Consider the following 21,509-nt stretch of genomic DNA (forward strand, 5'->3'; position numbering starts at 1 on the left):
AAAAAGTTACTCTACATTTTACTACAAACTAGATGTGGTTTCACAATATGGATAACTAGGGTAATACTATAAATCTGTAAAACTATAGGATCAGTTATATACTTTTGCAGTGCAGCTGTAATGGTAATTTACTGTTATAGCAATTTCTAGTGGTAAAACCTACTACATAAAAAAAGGAAGCAATTCATACCTGCAGACAGCTTCTATTTAGGCGGTGGATTCGCGGTTCTTCAGTCACAAACAAACTACAAAGCAAACTGCGGACACCAGTTTTGACTTTCATGATCCACAACAAACCGGAGCAACACATTCTTCTTTTATGGCACATTTTACAGCCACATTAGAACAAAGACCTTCTCCACAGGAAGACTAATTTATTTTGCAGATACATTTCGTTGCATTTAATATTATAAGCACTCTCTTGTCTTTGGGTGAAAATGAGAAAAATACAAATACTTAAACAGTCACTTACACACTTCAGTCCAAGCGCTTGTCTCTCTTATTCCTCTGTCAAGCTTCTAGAAAGAATTCCTGCACCACCTAGTGTGGAATTAGCAGACTTTAAAAAAGATGGCTGAACTGAAACCTTGAGATTTTGAATTTCAGTTTAAATGCATCTACAATGAAGTCTTACTTTCTAATTTAAGCTTGCGTCTTACCATCATTTGCAAGAATCATATCTTGAATCTTGAATCAAATTTTTTGTTTTCATTATTTACATGCTAGTGCTGAAGCATGTAAATATCTGAAAAGACTCACTGCAGAACAATGTTAGCATTTAGTTGTTGTTTTGTAAGGAAAGAACTTAAATGATTTTTTCAGTGTCAGATAAAATGTGTGCCCTCTCTGCCTCAGGCAAACCTGTATATGACAACAAAGGCACAACCAAATATGGACGTGTTGATGTAGAATCTGTCAGGTAGAATAAACACAGCCTCAGGTGTAGGAAATAAAAACATGTGTTGCACAATCTCCTCATGAAATAGATTTTTAATCTTGCTGGTTGCTCCGTAGAAGGCGTTCAGCCTGCAGAAACAAAACACAATATACAGTAAGTAACAACTGCAGAATCAGTTCGCCGATGTTCAGTAAAGACAGTTCTGTTCAATATCAACTGAGGATCTGTATAGGAAGGAAGGTAGGAGGAAAATACTGAGTGGTACCAGGAAGTCGACGGGGTCCTCTGGTTTGATCTTGCAGCACTCTAACATGGCCTCATTGAGCGAGGGCATCACATACTTCATCAGGTAGTTCCTCAGAGGAAGAGAGCGAGCTTCCAGCAGCTCGTGCTCCTGTCTCTTCACCTCAGTCAAATTCTTCTGCTAATAAATGATAAACAAATCGAATTGATGGTTACATCACATATACAGAACCATGTGATTTGGTACTAATCATAGGGAAAATAGAGACAGCGGTCAACTGAGACACCTTTAGTTACTTAATTTCAATTAAATTCTCACGTTACCTAGTGAGTCTGCAAAAATGTCAAATTTGTCTACAGTCAGCAATACAATTGTTTCCAATAATACATAAATAATTAATGAATATTTACATGCATAAAAGACTTGGACTTCAACTTTTTTATAGAACCTATTCATTTGCCCAAATGTTTCCTGCTTCTTCCTTTTTTTGCACCGATATCTCCCTACTTGCCTGATTTGTGAATTAGGGATTTTCCAGGCAGCAAATGTGAGTATGCACTGGTTTTATTTTTATTTTTGTTTTCTTGGACTATAGCACTGTTACACCCTGCTTAACCCAATGTAGCATGACAATCGGAGCTCATCATTGCCAGCTTCTCTCAACTTACCCACTCCTCATACAGAGCAGCCATCTCAGCCAGTGCCGCCTCATTCCTGCATTTCTTCTCAGCAGCCTCTGCTGCCAGTTTCTGCTTCCTCCCTTCTTCTTTCTTCCTGTCCTCCTCCTCCTGCTCCTCTGGACTCAGGCCATAGTTTTTGGGAATCCCAACCATCTCAGTGATTTTCTTCACAACGTCTGTGTACTCTGGATCACCTGTAGTGACCTCTGGAGAGGAACAAAGACACACTTGCTGTAAAGAAACAGAACGATGCTGCTCTGAGCCACTTTAAAGACAATCACTGTTAAACACACAAATAAGGGCACAGACACACATACCCCCAGTGACCAAACTCTCACCTTTTCTACAATTTCATTTTCTAGATCTGAGGTATTTTTTTTAATATTCTGTTTATGACTTGTCATTTATGCATTCTGCAATAATCTTTGTTTCTTGTTTGTGGTCTAAATCCTGTTGTCCCCTGACATGTCCGATGTGGTCTCACAGTACCGATATGTTCTGGGTGAATCTCAAGCTCATCAAAGAAGTCCAGCAGGGTTTCCTCAGCAGTGCTGAGTTGTCTGTATCTCATCAGGCGAGGGAGAAATTCGTCCTGGGTGTAATACATTTTCTCTGCTATACTTTCTGGGAGCCCTTGTACTCGTTTTGTCAGGAAATCATCAGCTGCTTCTAAGGCAATAACATGCTCTGCAAAACATAAAACAAGTGGGATAATATAGGGCTTTAGTCAGGGAAGTTTAGGTAAGTTGGTCCTGAGACTAACATCCAATTCTTATTATCAGTTTGTAGTGAATCAAAGTCAGAAGTATATTATCAACCTGGAGTGATCTTCTTGTTGTACACAGGTATTTTAACCACCAAACCCTGGTTCTCTGTGTCCTCATCTGAACAATAAGAGCACACCATACACATTAGGGTAATAAATATTATTAAGAGTAATACAGTAATTAAATTAATGGACGGTACTTACCCAAGAAAATCAGCCTTGCCTGCTCATAGGTCTTAGGGAAACCATCAAGAACGAATCCTTGGTTCCTACATGGCTTTGAATTCAGCTTTTCTTGCAAAATGTCAAAAACTAGATGGTCAGCCAGTCGACCTGATGGATCAGAATGCTGGTTTAAAAAGAGACTAAGAGTCTCTCAGATATCTTGAGTATACAATATCAATCTATGAACTATCCATGAACCAGCTTTATCCAATTGATTGACCACAATTCCAACAGATTATGTGCTGTAGACTGTAATGTGAAATTTACTCTCCTCCACCACAACAGTATTATGTGACAAAAGCACAAAAGAGGAAAAGAATTTTGGTTCAGCTTAAAAGTAAACAAAAATTTCGAGCTGTCAGACCTGTTTCTGGTCATGTTCTTCAAACGGGTTATAGCATAACGACATGTTTCTCTTACTGTTACATTGTATGACATGGTCAAATCCAAAAGTATTCAAATGATGTTAATAAACCAAAATGAAACAACAGTAAAGTATTTGATTTTTTTCCACTAATACACACTGAGAAAGACTGGTAGTATTGCTCTTGTGATTTTACAACTAACCTGCATTCATTTCCATGCTTTTGTTAATATTGTCCAGTTGTGTGTGTGCAGCAGCTGCTACTTCTTCACCAACATATTCAGGGTCATCTCCATTCACTATCTCCTTCTGTAACATACAGAAAGAAACATGACAATGAACAATGAATATGTATTTTCTATAAACCACTGTTGCCTTCAAATCGTATCTACATGGTCATTACATCTCTGGTTTTCAAAGAGGAAGAACTTCCACAAGAGGGCAGTATATCTCCTTTAGCCGCATGACAACAGGGAGAGAAAAAAGACATCTGTCTCGTTGGCAAATGAAATTCTTGGCTTCTACTGACCAGTTGTGTAATCTTTTCCTCAATGACCTCTTTGATCTTGATGTGGTGTATCTGGTAACGGCTGCAGAGCTTCTCTGAAACAGTGGTTTTACCCACAGATGGTGGTCCAACCAGGCAGATTCTAATGGGCTACAACGATGGAAAAAAGGAAAATCTGGTTCATGAATGAATCATGGCAGCTTTTACCTGGTATCGAGATAGCTTTTTACACCCAAAATACCCCATAAAGGTGTACCATTGTGGGTGACATATATCGAGTCCAGGCATACTGTAGATCAGAGTAACAGAAAGTATCTAAATATATTCAAATATTTCCTGCTAATTGTATGAGATCTCTCGAACACTCTTCCTTCAGTGCTGCTGACAAAGTTTTCCAGTCTATCAGTGGCTGCCTCGAAGCCTCGTATAATATTTAGTAATAATGGGAGTCAAAAACAAATGCAGTTTTAGATTTTCCTCGTCTGAATGACTTGAACACTCACAAGTAGCTGCCTGGTGTCTTTGTATTCCTCCACAATACTCTCCATGTTCTCTACCATCCCAGATTTAGACGTCCATCGGAGGCTGAATGAGTCTTTTATAATGAAAGCATCCAGACGGAGGTTGATACTTAGGTACTCCAGCTCCTCTGGCTGAAATGACAGACAGATAGAAACTTCAAAGATTAACAGCACAGTTGGTTTTATACCAAACTGTTTCAAACAAAACATGCAAAAATGTACAGCAGAGGACAAAGATTATGCAGATTTTTTATCATAAGCATAAAACAACAGCAGGTGGTTTCTTTGAGCCTGTATCTATAACTAGTGAAGCTACTGTAGAAACAACTCGAATACTTATTCAAATGTGTTTTTCTTTACTCAGTTGTAAATTTATATTAGTGACCATGGCCAACTCGCACACACAGACAGAAGTTAGAGAAAAGTTGTGAGTCTTGAGTCTGTGTCATAATTGTAGATATAAGTCTAATGCTGCTTAAACTGTGTCAGATGGTAAACATTTTTAAGGTGTAGAGCAACATTTTACATTTTCAACTGATAATAATACTAGATATTCTATGCTGAAACATGGTTGAGTATTTAAACGGAAAAAAAGAGTTTACAAAAGTAACCTTCCAACCATTTTCCACGGAGCACTTGTTCCATATTTAACTGCTTAATTGACTAGATTCTCACTTTGGGAGAAATTTGATCACAGTCACAAATATTAACTGGATATGGAAAAAAAACTTGTGAATGGAGACAATGGATATAATGGACAGCAATAATCCAGGCTAGATTCTAACTCATGTAAAATAAGAAAAAAAAAATCAAAGGCTTTACCTTAAAAGCCATCATGGCGATGGCTTCCTGCTCTGGTACTTCGTTAATTTTTCCTGGCCCAAGCGTATCACTTATCATCTAGTTGAGAGTCAGAGAGAAATGTTTTTGTATCATTTTTTAAATCTTTTCCCCCCCTTTTTTTTTGTAATTTTGTCTATGTAGTTCACATTAGAGTGAAGTTTAATAGAATAGAGTGAATAGAAACACATGGAGAGAGAAAGGGATGACATGCAGCAAAAGTCCAAAGCTGGATTTCAAATCAGTCTTCGACCAGAGTCACAAGAACCAACTACATTAGTATTTTTACTACAAATGTAGGGACCATTTTCTTTAATGTACATGCTGCACTCTCTGTTTACAATAAGGTTACCTTTACAATTTCCTCCAAAGTGTTCTTGGAATCATCAACAGCGAGGATGTACTTTGACTTTGGCCTGAGTTCAATGATGTTTTGGATCACTCTGAAAAAGGAACAGTCAGTTCAGCTCCACGCACGCACGCACGCACGCACGCACGCACATATATATATATATATATAAAAGTACAGTTAATAAAAAAATTACCCTGCAAGGTCATATACGTGAATCATGGGGATGTGATTTGTGCCCTGTCCAAATACAGGAACTTTTGGAAACTGCATCAACCAAGACACCTGTTAAAAATAATGATATAGCAAATTGTGCATGCAGTATAAATGCAGACATACAGTACATTGTGTCACATTATTGTTATTATGTTTGCATCTACCTTGAAAAAGTAGTGAAAGAGGTTCTCCCCCTTTCCATACTGAAGACCACCAGCTACAACATAGCAGGTGAATTTGGACTTTTTCTGTAAAGGACAGTTGAATCATTGTAGGTCACACACTTTTTCCAGGCTTTGTCTTTTTATAGCTAAATTCATTTTCCAGGTGCTGTTATCCACTGAACAGTTCAACAGTTCAATGTAGCTAATTATGAAAACTGAGACTCCATTAAAATATTGTGATGCCGTGAATTGCGACTATCGTGTTGAATATTTTTGGGAGAACGTTGAGATTGTCATTCCCATAATCTACTTACCCCTCTACCCAACTTTAGCACAAGTTTCTCCAGACTGTTGCTGTTTTTGAAACTGGGATGAGGCCTTCTTCTTCTGAACTCTTCCTCTGTAAGCAGAACATCTGGTTCCTCCTGTAGAGAGAAATTAAAATCATGCTGGATGTTTTTTATGCACAGGACAAGTCAAAACCTTGCCTTAATTTTCTCCATGTTCACCCGATTCTGTGGTTTGGTCATGGCCCAGGTCATCACTGTCGAGACTAAGATGAACATTTTCCGAGACTTGAAGTTTTCCGAATCAGCATGAAGGGCTGTGTAAAAAAAAAAAAAGTGAAAAAAGTGAAAAAAAGTACAGGGAGGACATAGGAAACAGAATTAATCCTACATTTTAGCCACAGGATGGGATCATAGGGGATAATGCAATGTCTTTTAACTATAAGAGATCAAGGTATCACCAAAATTATAAGGCTCATTCATGCCCTTTACCTGTAACTGCCCACGTTGCCTCTTCAACCTGTTGTTGTGCCGGATTTTCTGAGATGTTGTACACCACCACATCACACTCCAGCAGGCGCTCAAGAAGCTCATCTCGAGTGGGTGACTAGCAAAGAAGGTTATTTACCCTGTTATGTAATGTCTTTTAATTGCATCACCCAGAAATAGACATAAATTAAAGCTGCTGAAGACCCTGTTAGCTGTTTTGGAGCAATAGTCGCATCGCATCCTTTTCTGAAGAAAAAACTGGCATTGCTACAATATGAAAATAATACATTTCAAGTGAAAATCCTTTGTTCAAATTTACTTAAGTAAAATATTCTCAAGCATTCAAAAGTACTCATTATTAACAATCCTACTGTATGTTATTATATTATAATTAAATTACTGATGCTCAACTTAAGCAGCATTTTAATGGTTTGTTTGGTTAATGTGGGTCCAGTTTAATTACTTTATATACTACTGGGCAGTTTAATCTACAGAAATGAATCATATTATACAACCTGATCATATGCTTTGTTTGGAAAAAAAAATTAATATATATAAAAAATAAAAATAAAATAATCTGGACTTTAGCTGTCAAATAAAAAACTGAATTGCTGTTTGCTTCTTAAATGAAGTGGAGTATAGGTATAAAGTATAATAGTTACTCAAGTAAAGTGCAAGTAACTATATACCTGGAATTTGAGTATAGCCCTTAAATAGATGCACTTATTACTGACTTTCCGCTACTGGCGTACCTGTATGTAGCCTACTGTATTTGTCAGTAAAGCCTGGAAGCAAGAGGCGCCAAATTTTTGTGCACAAACGGAAGAATAGCGGTGTTTTATACCTGCCATTTAGCACCTGACTCACCGCATAGCGTTCCAGCAGAAAGCTCGTCTCTCCGGCTTTGGCGGAAGAGGACACCGTTCCCACTATCCGGAAAGCAGGCTCTGCGCGCCCGGAGGCTGAGGTCTCCTCTGCGTCGGCATCTCCTGAGGTCCCTGCGGCCACGCATGTCGACAAGAACTGTTGACGTGGGCCAGAGAAATTACCGTGAAGCGGCGAACGAGAGGCCAAACACACATGGCGCGTAGTTATTTTCACCCTACCGTGGCGATGTGCATGGAGGAATACCTGTCGACGTCGCTGACAAAAACACGTTTGGGGCGAGTCTGTTGCTTTTTGTCGCCCATGTTCAAGAGGCGCCGACTCGCGGTTACCAATGTCTTGAGCCCTTGTAATAACAACTAAGTCGACTCTATCACTAAAACGAGCGTGTTAACGCTTTAAATTGGTGCTTTAGCTACACTGTTGACTAAAAGAGCTTGTCCCCTTCGCCCGTTGCTACGGACTCGCTCCGGTTGCTAGCGCTCGGCCAATGAAATACTCCGCTGCGAACGCGTCCGGTCGACACGTTCCGCTAAGGCTTCCGTTCGCGTGCGCCAACTCTGCCGCTGCGGACAGCCGGATTAGCTGCATCTCGCATACATCACTGTCAAGTTACACCTTCTGTACATTTAACCGCTAAATCATTGTGGTCGCATTACAGCATTTTTTTTCTTGTCGGGGCCCCGGAAAATACGTGCCCTTCCCGCAGTCTCTAAAATGCTATTTGAGTGTACACTCGGGTGGCAGTGGATTAGCTGCTCCTAGCTAAGAGGTAGTGCGGTCCAACGCAACAGCTCCGCGATAGCTCCTACTTCCGTGAAGGTCATAGAGTTCACGCTGTGTTGAAAGTGTTTTAGACGGTGTTTCCCTTTTAGAAAGTGTTTTGATTTATCTGAGCGATCGTTTTGGAGGATGCAGTGTGTGTCAGTGAGGGCAGGCTAAATAACAGAAAAAAAACACCTCTCTGTAATGATGCGGTGCGGTTCAACAGCACCACAAACTTCATCCTCCACAATTATCATTAATTTAAATCTACACCGCCGCAAAACAATTAAAAAAAAAAAAAGAAACTGAACGGTACATATATATATACTTCATGAGGGCGGGATTTGTGGCAGGACTGCGGCATTGGACTGCACTAGTTTTAGAGGCAGGTGTACCTAACAAAGTGGCAGGTGAGCGTAGGTCACACTCAGATATAAGGTCTGGGAAGGGAGCAAGGACAACAAGCCTGCTAGTTCTGATTCTGATGGAGGCTTACTGTACTTTTTACACATTCACCCACTTGACTTTACTTCATGCAATTCTTAGTCGATACAGTTCTTTATTAACCCCATTAGGGGAATTGTATATGATATTTTGCGTAATTGTGCAAAACGATAAACTGTGTTGCATTACACGTCGCTCTGGACTTTTGCAGAGTATAGATTTGCCATTATTACTTGACTAGTCATTATTTCATTATCTCTTACAATACTATTTAATGTATTTAAACAAGTGTTACATTTTAGTTGCCCATTTATGCCCCATAGGGTAACTTTAATTCATTTATAGTGTCATTGTATAGTGTGAGTCAGTTGTGACTTTGATATGAATCCCAAGAGAGTAACTTTTTTTTAAACTGTATTTAATTGGTGTTGATTAAAAACGATTATTCCAAGAGAAATTTTAACCAGCTTAACAACCCAGAGAAACTTCAGAGTCCAGGTTTACAATTACATGCTGCAGATTTGCAGTATCCATTTGGCCTCTAAATAAATATTAATTAAGAGATACTGTATGTGGAAAGACAAGATAGAGTACGACCAAATTTATCACATGTGGTCTTGATATATCTCTTTTGCTCTTTTGTATATGGTGTTGCAACAACACTCCTATAATGCTACTGCAAATATAATGTAATGCCCCCTTACACACAAACAGACCTCACAAACCACACAAAGACATCCGTGGGCCTGTAGATCCCCTAACGGCACAGGACAATGGAGCGCTGACATGGAAACTTTCAAAGCACCCCATATATTTATAGAGCTGACAGTATCTGAGAAACTGCTCGCAGCACTTGATGGTGTCTGCTCTACACAGGTCTCAGCACTCAGCAAACCGCACCCTTGTCATTATATTCAAAGCACAGTGATACTGAAAAGAGCTGCTCCGCGGATGATTGGTTGGTTCATGCCATGTATAGTAAAACCCTAAGTTTAAATTAAGCGGCTGTTTTTTTTTTTTTTTTAATCGGCGTGCTCCATTCAGAGAACTGTCGCAAGTTTTGCTGAGAAGGTCTGTTCAGAACAAGGACAGTTAAGGTGTTCGATCCGTTTTCACAAGAAGACGGGGAATATATGGGGATTTTAAAAAATTATCAAAATGCAGCAGAACATATTTTAAAATTACATTTTTCATGTCAAGAATATAGAATTTATTAACTATGTCTCCATTACATCATTTGCGGACCAGATAGAACTCACAAGTTTATTTTTCAGCTGTAAAATGTCCCACTTATCACATTTATTGGTAACAAGTCTTAAATAACCTTGTTAAAAAAAAGTTTGCTTATGTTTTGCTTTAATGTTTTTAAAAAAATAAATGAATCAGCAGATATCGGATTTTTGAACTCTCAAATATCAGTATTGCTACTAATGTCGAAAAGCCGGTATCGGTCAGGTACCTGGAATAATATTTTTAGGTGATGACAACTTCTGGACTTGTCATGGAACTTTATATCTCTGGTGTCACATCCTCTCTCCTTTCTCAGCCTCGCGCATTATAGTTTGCAATTACAAAATAGCTCCTGATGTGATTGTCCTGATTAACATGTCTACCAACATGCAGTTTGTCAAACACTGCCGAGCCATCAGCTGTTTACAGTAGGCATGTGGCACATTACGATAACGGCGGCTGGTGCCAAGGGCAGCACTGCGACACTGAGAATAGGATATTGTTTGCTGTCAAAGGCTGTTTTCCATAATTCACTCCTCTGCAGTGACAACGTTTTGGTGTCGGTAATCTTCTGCTGTTATGTAAGAAAGCAAAACATGGAACTACCAGTGCAGGTATCGAACAATTAGTTAAACAAGTAGTTATCTGAATTTATTTGAAAAAAACAAATTTTTACTCATCTTGAAATCCTGTTTGTAGAAATTTAAAGTAACGTCAATATATTTTATAGTCTGAAAATTAGCCACTTGTACTGTGTGAAATATAGTAATCTAACTGAAAGTAATCAGCTTCATTTCAGCGGTTCCGATGTTTTAGTGGTCAAACATGGAAGAGGTGTTTGATTTCGTGTAATTCACATACAAATTATCTAACCCACAAATTTGAAGAACATTTTAAAAAACGTGCAATTTCTTCAGTTTTTACACTAAGTTGGAAACAAGGGTCTTTCAGCAGCAGTTATCATGTGATCTTTGCAGAAAGTGTGGCATAAGATATATGCTTATGCCAATATGCACAAGCATATTCTGCCGCACAGAATATGCTTGTGCAAACACATGTACTGCAAACAGTAAACAAAATTCTGTCTGAGTTGGGCCGACTGTAAAGAAGCAATTGTTGGTAACAGCTGCTGAAGTGTGTTTCCATGTGTGTCTGTGTGTTTCTGGAGGGGGCGAGGGGGGGGAGGAGAGGGGGCAGCTGTCAAGACAGACAAACCGTGTGCTTCCTACAGGCCCTTATAAGGACGAATGTCCCTCAAAACCGCAACCCATTTAAGGCCAATCTGCTTTATCCTGATAAAGAGCTGGTGATAAAGATAGCACTCTGCCAAAAAGTGCTTCTTTGACTTGAAGGGAGCTGTTGACAAAACACAGCACCAGTTTCACGCAAAAACTAACGGGGATGTCTCTGCCACATACTTTATGCTCAACAATGTGCAGAAGTTGTGCTTTCACTGAACATGGCAACAACTCTCAACACACGTAACTCAAGCTATAATGACTAATGACGAGGAAACGGAGGTAATGATCATGTGCAAGTCGTTCAGAAACTGCGGCCTGCACTGACTGTTGCTGAAGGGCAGCATGACAGGGCAGGGGAAACCTGACAGACGGTGTTCACTCAGTATCTCTACTGCTGCCGCTGTAAAAAAACAACAAAAAACAAACAAACAAAAAAAAAAACGTATACATAGAAGCTCTACTGAGGCCAGAAGATCAACACTGAGTCCAAATATGACCACAAATGTTATATGAGTGCCATGTCCAACATCAACACAGTTTTGTCACGTGCCTGTTTTGTTTGCTTTCATTGGCTAAAGTCCTGATTGACCGAGACCACCAGCCATATATTTTACCCTCTTTATGATATCAAAACCCTTAAAGGCTAGATTCTAATTTTTTTAGAAAATAGTTTCAACATTTGTTTTGTTTCAATAGAAATCGTCTGTCTTGACTCACAAAACTGTACAAGGAAACTGTTTTTGGTCACTGTCCATGGTTGCCAAAAAGAGATCCCCTGTTGATGCCATTCTGCCAAAAGAGATGGGGTTCAACACTTTGGTTACTTTTTATGTGCAAACAAGCCTTATAAAATTTAGCCAAACTTAATATCGGCTTTAGCTGTCTCAGTTACACAGATTACAGATTTTTTTATTTAAATCTGTTTGTATAAGGCTACTATTCCTCTACACTAGGTCAGCAAGGAAAACACTGTCCAGGCAAACGATAATGTTATGAAATGACATTTTGTCAAATTACCAAGATACACGATATAAAGGTAACTCAGGTCGCTGTTATGTAAAAACTTGGAATAGAAATCGACAAGTGGGTCAGTAGCATCTCTCCCTGAGCAGCATAACAGCAGCACATGGCTACAAATGGAATATTTCAAAGTGTTGATGGTGTGGGGGGCATTTACATTCTTACTGGAGTCACAGTGGCCTGATAGGGCTCCAGTGTGGGGATGGAGGTGCTGTGTGTGTGTGTGGGGGGGGGGGGCAGTACAAGTTAACGAATAAGGAGCCTGAGCACTTGACGTTCTACCCTCGGTCTCCGGCGACATGCAAACCGCTGGCACCTGTTGCACTCCATTTCCCTAAAAGGAGACACTGGAGCCAATCAGAGCTGAGAACCGTCACTCGTCGCTCCCTGCACAGGCCATCCCAGGGATCTGTCGTCTGCTGGAGGTCTGGGCAATGGCCTTAGCTCCCTCCCACCCCTTCTTACAATATTACCTCTCAGCTGTCTGGCATGTCGCCCCCCCCCTCCACACATGCCATGACACTGGCAAACCCGCTCAGGCAGGTCCCCTTAGACGGTTCTTTAACCAGATTGCTCAGACATGATCTCAGATTACCATCACACCCTCCAATCACCCACATCCCCAGTGCCCTGTTTGAGCTTAGTCATATTAACACATCCTTAGGGACCTGAAAGCAGCTCCAAAAAGTACGAGTGCAAGAAAGATGCTGCCATGTATGAAGCAGAAATCTGAACTTATAGTTGATGATACTGCAGTTGAGGGTTTTCATAACTGTCCCAAACTTTCTATAGCTTTGAATTTAAAAAGGGCATAAGTTGATTCAGTGGTCATATTTTCATATTTAAAGAATACACATGAACTAATATACAATTAACATACTGTTGTCTAATAATTTGGCATGTTAAATACAATATTTGTCTCATTTGTCACATATAGCCCATTTTTCAATCCTTTATCATCCATACAGGCAGAAGTCATCAGAAAACCAAGGCATCTTTTCTCCAGTTATGTGGTGTCTCTGACACAGGACCCACTTTACTGCACCATTTCCTAAGCAGCACTTAATTTGGGCTTGTGTGAACTCCTGAGCCCACCCACCGGCCCGCAGCCCCAGGACGCTGGGACATATTTAAGGACTCCCGTGCACCCTCGCCCTTTGTCCCAGTGGAAAGTCCAGTCTTGTGGTTACAACTTGGTGAGTCGCTGTGCAGTCTTGTTGCTGTGTTTGAGCTGTTGGTTTGTGGAGCGCAGGGAATAGGGACGATGAGTAGACACTGCTGCTGTAGAACATACTGCTGCTGCAACATGGGTATTTTTATTTATTTATTTTTTTTACAGTTTGGAGTTGTTTCTGTTTCTTTGATCAGAGTAGGGGATTGTTTGTTGGGAGAGGGATGAAATCTGAGCGTAACTGAGGGAGAAAAGTGGAAAAGTGGAAAGACAGAGAAAAAAGGAAACTTGGTGTTTGTTGAACTGCTCAGAGACTATTTCAATATATGAACACGTTCTCGGTTCATTAACAGTGACTTGCACTCCACAGATAGGAAATACGCTGAGGTTTAGGGTGCAAGCATGGGATGCTTACTGTGGAGTGGCAGGAATGCAGCTCTAACTCAGGTTAGATACAACCTGAGGAAGCTTGCGTTATTTAAAGGCCAATGCCAATATAGCTAGATAAATTTGACATTTTAAATAAAACAAACACTTGACTCAGTGTGTCACACAAGACAGTTTTCGTGGCAGGGATGCAAACGCTCTGCAGTAGCATTGATAGCATTTTGGAAAGCTAAAATTCTCCACTGAAACTAATTAAAGTCTAGTCTGTCTATCTTGGCCAGGAGATTGGCCAAGATAGACAGACCAGGAGAGAAAGAGGAGATTTTTAATCTCATTGAGGCTTTTTTGGTTAAATAAAGGTTAGATGCAAATTGAAAAATAAAATAAGAATAATTTGAGTAATTTTTCTGCATCAGAAACAGCTATTTAAATGCAACATGGAAAGCCTAGGATACAGTTGGCCTTTTTTCAGTTATTTACCTTAACCTTTTTTTGAAAATCATTTTTAGCCTGTTGGATTATGCTACAATGACAAGACCGTGTTTACCTATATGCAGGTTGAACTAAATTTAGTTTAAATAAGTTAATGAATAATAAGATATGTCTACAAAGTCAAATTTAAATAAGAGCTTATTGTACTTGAGCTCTAGTTACAGAAGAACCTCCCTCATGAATGGCACTGATTTGCTTTCCAGGTTTTTTCAGAAGTAACATCACAGTTGGCTCATTTAGAGTTCTGATAAAGCTGTCAGAAAAACTCTCATTGCAGTGATGCATTTGTCAAAGGCCAATTTTACTGTTTCACAAGTCTCATCCACAGTACTGAGGCTGATCTCCATGAAAACAGTACAGTAAATTCATAATACAGCGGCCATTTAAATTGTACTTACAGATGTTGATTTTAATGGGGAGGCCTGTTTGAAAGGGGGGATGCTGCCACTTGGGATGCAGGCTGTGGCCGGAGATCCTGGAAGGATCAGAGCACATGGTCTGGCTCCAAACAGAGGAGTCCTCTATGTGGGGACAGCTGAGGCGAGACCCAGGCCACTTGTCAAAAGACACACCACCTCAGCTGTTAACTGGCTCCACTTTAACGATGACATACAGAGGATGGGTTGTAGGGGCAGAGGGGGTTGACAAGGTTCCCGAGGCTGAAAATAGACCTGTGAGTGTGTGTGTGTGTGTGTGTGTGTGTGTGTGTGTGTGTGTGTGTGTGTGTGTGTGTGTGTGTGTGTGTGTTTGTGTTGAGGGGGGGGTCGAGCCATGTCCCGTTTTGGCTTTTCGGGGGGCTGTGACACTCAGAGAGGAGATTAGAGCACTGAGAGGTGTCTTCATACTGAACATAGTGCTACATTGTTTCTCAGCATTGCATGGCTTTGTTTTGACATGAGTAATTATCCTCCATTTAGATTTCAAATGGAAATATTACACTTTTCAACACTGTTTAAACATTTGATAGGGGTCTTATTTCCTTAAAAATAATCAGCTTGTTCTAAAGTATAACTGAAACCTTGTTGAGAACCTTGAAGAGAACATTAAATTTTCAGGACAGAATAAAACCTTTCTATGAATATCTCAAACTAACATTTCGACTGTGTTTCCATCATCTGTCTCGTATAGAAGACCAGCCCAGAACAGACCAAACATGTGTGACGACGACGAGACCACCGCCCTGGTGTGCGACAACGGCTCTGGCCTGGTCAAGGCCGGGTTTGCCGGTGATGACGCTCCCCGCGCTGTCTTCCCATCCATTGTTGGACGCCCCCGTCACCAGGTAAGAATACTGACAGGGCCATGAGTTTTCTGAAAGATTCGATTTTTGCAGCTTTATCGCAGGCTGTCGGTCTTGTTTTCGAGATTCTGAGATGCGTCTGTTTTGTTCACAGGGTGTGATGGTGGGTATGGGCCAGAAGGACAGCTATGTGGGAGACGAGGCCCAAAGCAAGAGGGGTATCCTGACTCTCAAGTACCCCATCGAGCACGGCATCATCACCAACTGGGACGACATGGAGAAGGTGAGAATTGGAGATAGTGTACATATATAGTAACAGTATTATTTCTAATTTTTTCCTGTCCTACACAATTAAAAAATGAGAGGGTGGAGAAATCATTTTTATCACCAAATAATGAGAAAGCCTGATGTTGTGAAGTGTTACATCCACTCACTAAAATTCTTCATCCCTGTCCTGGATTTAAAAGATCTGGCACCACACCTTCTACAACGAGCTCCGTGTGGCCCCAGAGGAGCACCCCACTCTGCTGACTGAGGCCCCCCTGAACCCCAAGGCAAACAGGGAGAAGATGACCCAGATCATGTTTGAGACCTTCAACGTCCCAGCCATGTATGTGGCCATTCAGGCTGTGCTGTCCCTGTATGCCTCTGGTCGTACCACTGGTGAGTCTCCACCAAGGACTTAAACTGGCTCACCGTGCAACATGGCAGGCCGATAAAAATGCCGTTTATATTTTGTTGTCTGAAAAACTGCTGTTTTTTTTCTGGACAGGTATTGTGCTGGACTCTGGTGATGGTGTGACCCACAACGTGCCCATCTATGAGGGTTATGCTCTGCCCCACGCCATCATGCGTCTGGACCTGGCTGGTCGCGACCTGACTGACTACCTGATGAAGATCCTGACTGAGCGCGGCTACTCCTTCGTCACCACTGGTAGGAGAGCCTTTCAGCAGTCCTCAACGACTAACTGGGAATAAAAAGCGGAAAACTTCTTAGTTTTAAAGAATTTTTCTGGAGGTTTATATACACTACGGCACATAATTTACCTTTACTGAAACCAAGACTATGTAACTTATGACTACCGTTTTGCTGAACAGTGACCACTGTTCAGCAAAACGATAGCCCCTTTCTAAAACTAGATTATCATATCTATCATCTGATTATCAGTATTGAGTGTTTTAGCTGGCAGAGATAGTGCTAATTTTAACTACTTTATATCCTGTTGTATAGTCTGATATATAAAAATGCTTTGTTTTATTTGTTGAGTAAGAAGTACAATATTTCCCTCTGTGTTAAATGTGGTAGAGTTGAAGTTTAAAGTAGCATACAATGAAAATACCCAATTACAAGTACGTCAAAATCCTACTTAATTGCAGTACTTGAGTAAATGTACTTACTCGGTCACTTACTAGCCACCACAGAGCTCATGTTAATGATAAATGTTAAAACATAACAGTAGTGCAAGCAGAGTAGAGTCATAAAGCCAGTGAAGTGTAATGTCCATTAACTTACATAGCAATATTGCTAACAGTTTGCAATAACCACCATAAGCTAACGGTCATACCAGACCAAGTAGCAACAGACCGGAGTGTATTGAAGTGAAAAGGGGTGTTTTAAGTCCGCTAACTGCTTCAGTAATGTCCATTAGCTACATAGCAATATCAAGCTAAAGCTTGCTAACATTAGCTAACATTAGCCATTAAGCTACTGGTCGAACCAGACCAAGTAGCTCCTAGCAATCCCTGAGTGCCTTTAACTGAGCAAGTGAGTGTTTTTTTTTCTTATTAATTCAAGTTTTCATTCAGAATGTGTTATTGTTGTTTTCCTCTCGAAAGTTTGACAGTCTCACTTTAAATATGAATTCAAGACAGGCAATAAGAAAGATAAAGAATTCACCTCATTTACTTCCAGTTCACTTGACTCCTGGCTCCAGAAAATGAACACACTGCATGGCTGCTTGTACATTATGTATCTCTGGCAGTGTTGTCTGAACTGTGAAATCCCCCAGCTGAGCGCGAGATCGTGCGCGACATTAAGGAGAAGCTGTGCTACGTGGCTCTGGACTTCGAGAACGAGATGGCCACCGCCGCCTCCTCCTCCTCCCTGGAGAAGAGCTACGAGCTGCCCGACGGTCAGGTCATCACCATCGGCAACGAGCGTTTCCGCTGCCCCGAGACCCTGTTCCAGCCCTCCTTCATCGGTGAGTCCACTCGGCAGACGGGGGTCACCTTCTGTGAACCCCCGCCCGCTCCGCAGGTCACGTTCAGGATTGGTTGCGTTTCACGCGCGCAGAAGCAGCCCGTGTGCATTCACGCCACCTAGCGGTCAAAGGGAGTTGATTTCGTACTTAACAATTGGTGCAATTTCAGAATAGATTTAATGAAAAAAAAATCAGGGGCAGTCATTTTAACAATATGAGAAACTAAATTTTCACAAAAATATTGTATGAGCTGAAAAATACAACAACAACAACAACAATCGTTTGACTGAAAAAGTGTTGATCAAAATAACCTATAAGTAGTATAAGAATGTATTTATTTTATATTTCTCTGTTTTGAAAAACTTTGTTTTGAAAGGTGCTACATAAATACAGTTTTTACCATCATCATTATTAGTAATATTTCTGTCCCTTCTTTCGTATTAGTTCATATTTACTGTCAGAAGGATGAACGCTCACCTTTTCCTATCTCATCTGCCCAGGTATGGAGTCTGCTGGTATCCATGAGACTGCATACAACAGCATCATGAAGTGCGACATTGACATCCGCAAGGACCTGTACGCCAACAATGTGCTGTCCGGCGGTACCACCATGTACCCTGGTATTGCTGACCGTATGCAGAAGGAGATCACCGCCCTGGCCCCCAGCACCATGAAGATCAAGGTGAGCCCTCGTGGACCAGCACTGACCGGTTTAAATCAATTTAAATACGTTGCAAGGTACTCTCTTACCAACCTGTACCTCTGCTCCTCCTCTCCCCTCAATCCAGATCATCGCTCCCCCAGAGAGGAAATACTCCGTCTGGATCGGCGGCTCCATCCTGGCCTCTCTGTCCACCTTCCAGCAGATGTGGATCAGCAAGCAGGAGTACGATGAGGCCGGCCCCTCCATCGTCCACAGGAAGTGCTTCTAAGTCGCCAACCGGCACCAGGAACCCCCACACCAACCGCACCAGCTCTCCCTTCATATCTGTATTTCTACTGTGCCTTTTGCTGTATATACATGTACCGTTGTAATAAAATTAGTTGCTTTTAACAGTAACCTGGAGTGTTGGCGTATGTGTCTGTATACAGGTAGCGAGCTTTAAATGAACACAGGCCTTGACTCAGCACGGTACTAGGCTATGGCCGCACTATAAATAAAAGGGCCGTCATACTTAGCAGCATCCATCATTTCCATTGTTCCAACATCCAATTTGAAATCTCGACCAAACTGTTTGGATACACTTTCAACAAAAACTGAGTCATCTGCAGAACTCAAATTACTCTAAAGCAATAGTTTGACATTTTGGGAAATCATAATTTAGTTTCATGCTGAGAGTTAGAGAAAGAATAAGCTTTCGTGCCTGTGTGTATGCCTGTGTGTGTGCCTGTGTGTGTGTGCGTGTGTGTGTGTGTGTGTGTGTGTGTGAAAAAAACAGGTTTAGCGTGGATTAAGTGAATGATGAGAAAATGGTGTGTGTTTAGTTTCAGGATGGACAAAGTGGACATTGTCTTACAGTAAGTGGCTGCTATTAACGGCCTTTTTTGGCAAAAGTCTACACAAAAATTATGCAATTGGCAAAACCACCTGAAATCTAAAGCGAGCTGTTTTTTGGGCCGAAAGGTCGCATCTACCACCTTCCCCGTGTGGACTGAATGCACCGCTTTTCCTTCAGCACTCACTTCCTGTGCCACAGGTGATACGGATGAGCATAATAAAGCTCCGCCTCCGTCATTCATCGGTGATTCCAACAGATCAGGTTGTCAGTGGAAGGCTTGTTGAACCGCGTAGTCTTTGAGATCTTTTTCGGAGATATTTAAGTCATGAAGGTAACAGACAGTAACGTGATTCGGTTTCACCTTCAAGTCCTTTATGGGATAACTCTGAAGAGCTTGGAGAAGAAAAGGGAGAGACTGTTCATCGGGGGTGCAAAGATCTTTGGTGTTCCTCTGGAAAATTTACCCAGGCGATACATTCCCGAGTTTGGACTCGTACCCTGGTGAGTGGAGACTTCAAGTTTCGAAAAAAAACTTGGGACAAAGCGCCAGAGAAGAAGCAATGTTTTGAACATGATTTGTGTCTCAGTTTTTTGGTGGACGCGTGCTCTTTTCTTCTGGAGCGTGCTGGGACTGTGGGCCTGTTCAGAAAACCAGGTTCTCTTCCTCGCATTAAGACCCTGAGGGTGAGATTTTGAACCTTTTCGTTAAGTTACATTAACATAAACTCTACTGGCGCAATAGTTTCATCGGGTGGTTTGAGCACATTCTTGTCTTTTAACTGTTAACTACAATCAGCTGACAGTTTATTCTGTAAATCTTGCAAAAACTGATGCAGACAAATGCAACATTCCTGCAATAAATGCTACGGTGGTGTAGGTTATAATGTTCGGTTTTTGTCGAAACTGTGCACGTCGTGTTTGTGTGTGTTTTTTCAGGCCAAGCTGAATAGTGGAGAGGGGAGTCTATCCAAAGCCCTGCCCTACGACGTGGCCACACTCATCAAACAGTTTTGCAGGGAGCTGCCGGACCCATTGTTTCCCTCGGAGCTCCATGCGGCTCTGCTCAAGGCCCAGGCGCTGTCCGACATGCAGGACAGGACGGCAGCCCTCCAGCTGCTGTCCTGTCTGTTACCTGCCAGAAACTCCTCCTGTCTGCATTACCTGTTCAGCTTCCTCTCCAAAGTTTCCCAGAGGTAGGACTGTGGGGCCACGATACCCTACTGTGAAAAAGTTTTAAAAAATATTTTAAACTTTACATATAGCTACCTTGGATAATTTAGATTAGTTTATCTGCACTTCCCCTCATGGGGGCCATGACCCCAGAATGGGTACCTCTCATCTGCAATGAGGTGATAGCAAATCTGGCTTTAAATCATGGGCTACGTCCACTATTTTTCACCTCCCTATCTGGGTTAAAAGTACTGGATCTTCCTCATGGTTTCATGTGTTCTCCCGCGCATTCTATGCGCCGCCGTCAGATGCACCGAAAACTTGATGACCAGCTCCAACCTCGCTACGGTCTTCGCTCCGTGTCTTTTACCCCCTCCCAACAAGACCGAGATGTCAGAAGGGCGACTTGAACTCAGAGTTCTTGTCCTGCGCACCTTCATCGAAAATCCTCACTTGTTCGGTAAGAAACCCAGTCATTCTGCGTCGACCCTCTACTTTTAGTTATATGTTCTTGTTTGGACAAGCCTATCTGCTGAGTTGTGACCTTCACTATATTTACCAGGTGTGATTCCTAAGGCTGTAATGGACAGTACGGAATTTCTGGTGAACTTCCATTTTCCGAAACCTGCCCATTCAAAGAGAGGACATAGAAAGAGACATAGTTTCAAAGGTAAAGAAAAAAAAGAAGTGGACTTCATCTCCAATCAATGTAAATGCAAATGAGGGAAAAAAAACCCCATTAAGCAATAACAATATAAGATACAAAATGGAACTGTGTCAATCTCCTATGTGCTCTTCAATCTATTTCTTCAAATATGTAGTGATGCGGTCTATGAAGACGGTGCCCTGGATTCAGGGGAGGTCAAAGGTCACGCCTGCTGTCTCTGAGCAGAGCCAAGGGTCCACATCCGGAGGGAGAACAACCCTCAGGAGAAGCCTGGGTCTGGAGACTTTCCCCAGTGTCCTGCTGTTCAGGACGTGTATGCCTTGCGCAGGTAAACGCAGTATGAAGAAAGAGAGGAATTTTTAAATGAACATGGTACCAAATGTAATCAAACTTTAAAATCGTTTACACAGACCAAGGTTTCAGACCTGCAGCAGACTTATCGGATGGTGCCAGTCCCGTTAGCAGAGAGGCATGCAGGACACCGCAAGAGGGGCTAAGAAGGTAGATTATAAAAGTATGGAATTAATTTCACAAGACTACTCAATG

General features: G+C 41.4%; 3 protein-coding genes across 6 annotated transcripts in view; 2 read left to right on the top strand and 1 right to left on the bottom strand.

Moving 5' to 3' along the window:
* Nucleotides 1-250: 250 nt before the first annotated feature.
* LOC120788980 (adenylate kinase 7-like) lies at nucleotides 251-17,427 on the bottom strand. Of its 2 annotated transcripts, none has more exons than XM_040125342.1 (18): nucleotides 17,324-17,427; nucleotides 7,419-7,574; nucleotides 6,555-6,669; nucleotides 6,285-6,379; nucleotides 6,090-6,200; nucleotides 5,776-5,859; nucleotides 5,592-5,680; nucleotides 5,399-5,489; nucleotides 5,029-5,106; nucleotides 4,189-4,338; nucleotides 3,707-3,835; nucleotides 3,381-3,486; nucleotides 2,793-2,921; nucleotides 2,641-2,706; nucleotides 2,312-2,509; nucleotides 1,811-2,028; nucleotides 1,164-1,322; nucleotides 251-1,026 (listed from the first exon to the last, which is right to left on the bottom strand). In XM_040125342.1, exons 1-18 carry the CDS (start codon nucleotides 17,390-17,392, stop codon nucleotides 991-993), a joined length of 2,079 nt encoding a protein of 692 aa, XP_039981276.1. In that variant the 5' UTR covers nucleotides 17,393-17,427; the 3' UTR covers nucleotides 251-990. The 2 variants fall into 2 exon arrangements, with proteins under 2 accessions (XP_039981276.1, XP_039981275.1); XM_040125341.1 differs by lacking the exon at nucleotides 17,324-17,427 and adding an exon at nucleotides 7,658-8,223.
* On the top strand, nucleotides 13,224-18,687 carry actc1a (actin alpha cardiac muscle 1a). Its single transcript, XM_040125351.1, has 8 exons — nucleotides 13,224-13,332; nucleotides 15,315-15,468; nucleotides 15,581-15,709; nucleotides 15,894-16,089; nucleotides 16,199-16,360; nucleotides 17,436-17,627; nucleotides 18,128-18,309; nucleotides 18,416-18,687. Exons 2-8 carry the CDS (start codon nucleotides 15,340-15,342, stop codon nucleotides 18,557-18,559), a joined length of 1,134 nt encoding a protein of 377 aa, XP_039981285.1. The 5' UTR covers nucleotides 13,224-13,332; nucleotides 15,315-15,339; the 3' UTR covers nucleotides 18,560-18,687.
* A 637-nt stretch (nucleotides 18,688-19,324) lies between these two features.
* LOC120788982 (rho GTPase-activating protein 11B-like) overlaps nucleotides 19,325-21,509 on the top strand; it is a 2,929-nt gene continuing 744 nt past the window's right edge. Inside the window, exons 1-8 of one of the 3 annotated variants that reach the window (XM_040125349.1) lie at nucleotides 19,325-19,627; nucleotides 19,714-19,810; nucleotides 20,063-20,202; nucleotides 20,242-20,319; nucleotides 20,605-20,756; nucleotides 20,859-20,966; nucleotides 21,118-21,291; nucleotides 21,374-21,464. In XM_040125349.1, coding sequence (XP_039981283.1) covers nucleotides 19,452-19,627; nucleotides 19,714-19,810; nucleotides 20,063-20,202; nucleotides 20,242-20,319; nucleotides 20,605-20,756; nucleotides 20,859-20,966; nucleotides 21,118-21,291; nucleotides 21,374-21,464 — 1,016 coding nt within the window. In that variant the 5' untranslated portion in view covers nucleotides 19,325-19,451. Of the gene's footprint in view, nucleotides 19,628-19,713; nucleotides 19,811-20,062; nucleotides 20,320-20,604; nucleotides 20,757-20,858; nucleotides 20,967-21,117; nucleotides 21,292-21,373; nucleotides 21,478-21,509 lie in introns of all 3 variants that reach the window. The other 2 variants (XM_040125348.1, XM_040125350.1) reach the window with 2 other exon arrangements.

Source organism: Xiphias gladius, chromosome 4 (assembly GCF_016859285.1).
Source record: "Xiphias gladius isolate SHS-SW01 ecotype Sanya breed wild chromosome 4, ASM1685928v1, whole genome shotgun sequence".
In the NCBI taxonomy this organism is placed as follows: domain Eukaryota; kingdom Metazoa; phylum Chordata; class Actinopteri; order Istiophoriformes; family Xiphiidae; genus Xiphias; species Xiphias gladius.

Coding starts and splice junctions, on each gene's coding strand:
- LOC120788980 (XM_040125341.1), bottom strand. CDS start 7,741: ATGGGCGACAAAAAGCAACAGACTCGCCCCAAACGTGTTTTTGTCAGC. Junction 7,575..7,657: donor CCTCCATGCACATCGCCACG/GTAGGGTGAAAA, acceptor CCACGTCAACAG/TTCTTGTCGACATGCGTGGC. Junction 1,027..1,163: donor AGGACCCCGTCGACTTCCTG/GTACCACTCAGT, acceptor TTGTTTCTGCAG/GCTGAACGCCTTCTACGGAG.
- actc1a (XM_040125351.1), top strand. CDS start 15,340: ATGTGTGACGACGACGAGACCACCGCCCTGGTGTGCGACAACGGCTCT. Junction 15,469..15,580: donor TTGGACGCCCCCGTCACCAG/GTAAGAATACTG, acceptor TTTTGTTCACAG/GGTGTGATGGTGGGTATGGG. Junction 16,361..17,435: donor CTACTCCTTCGTCACCACTG/GTAGGAGAGCCT, acceptor GAAATCCCCCAG/CTGAGCGCGAGATCGTGCGC.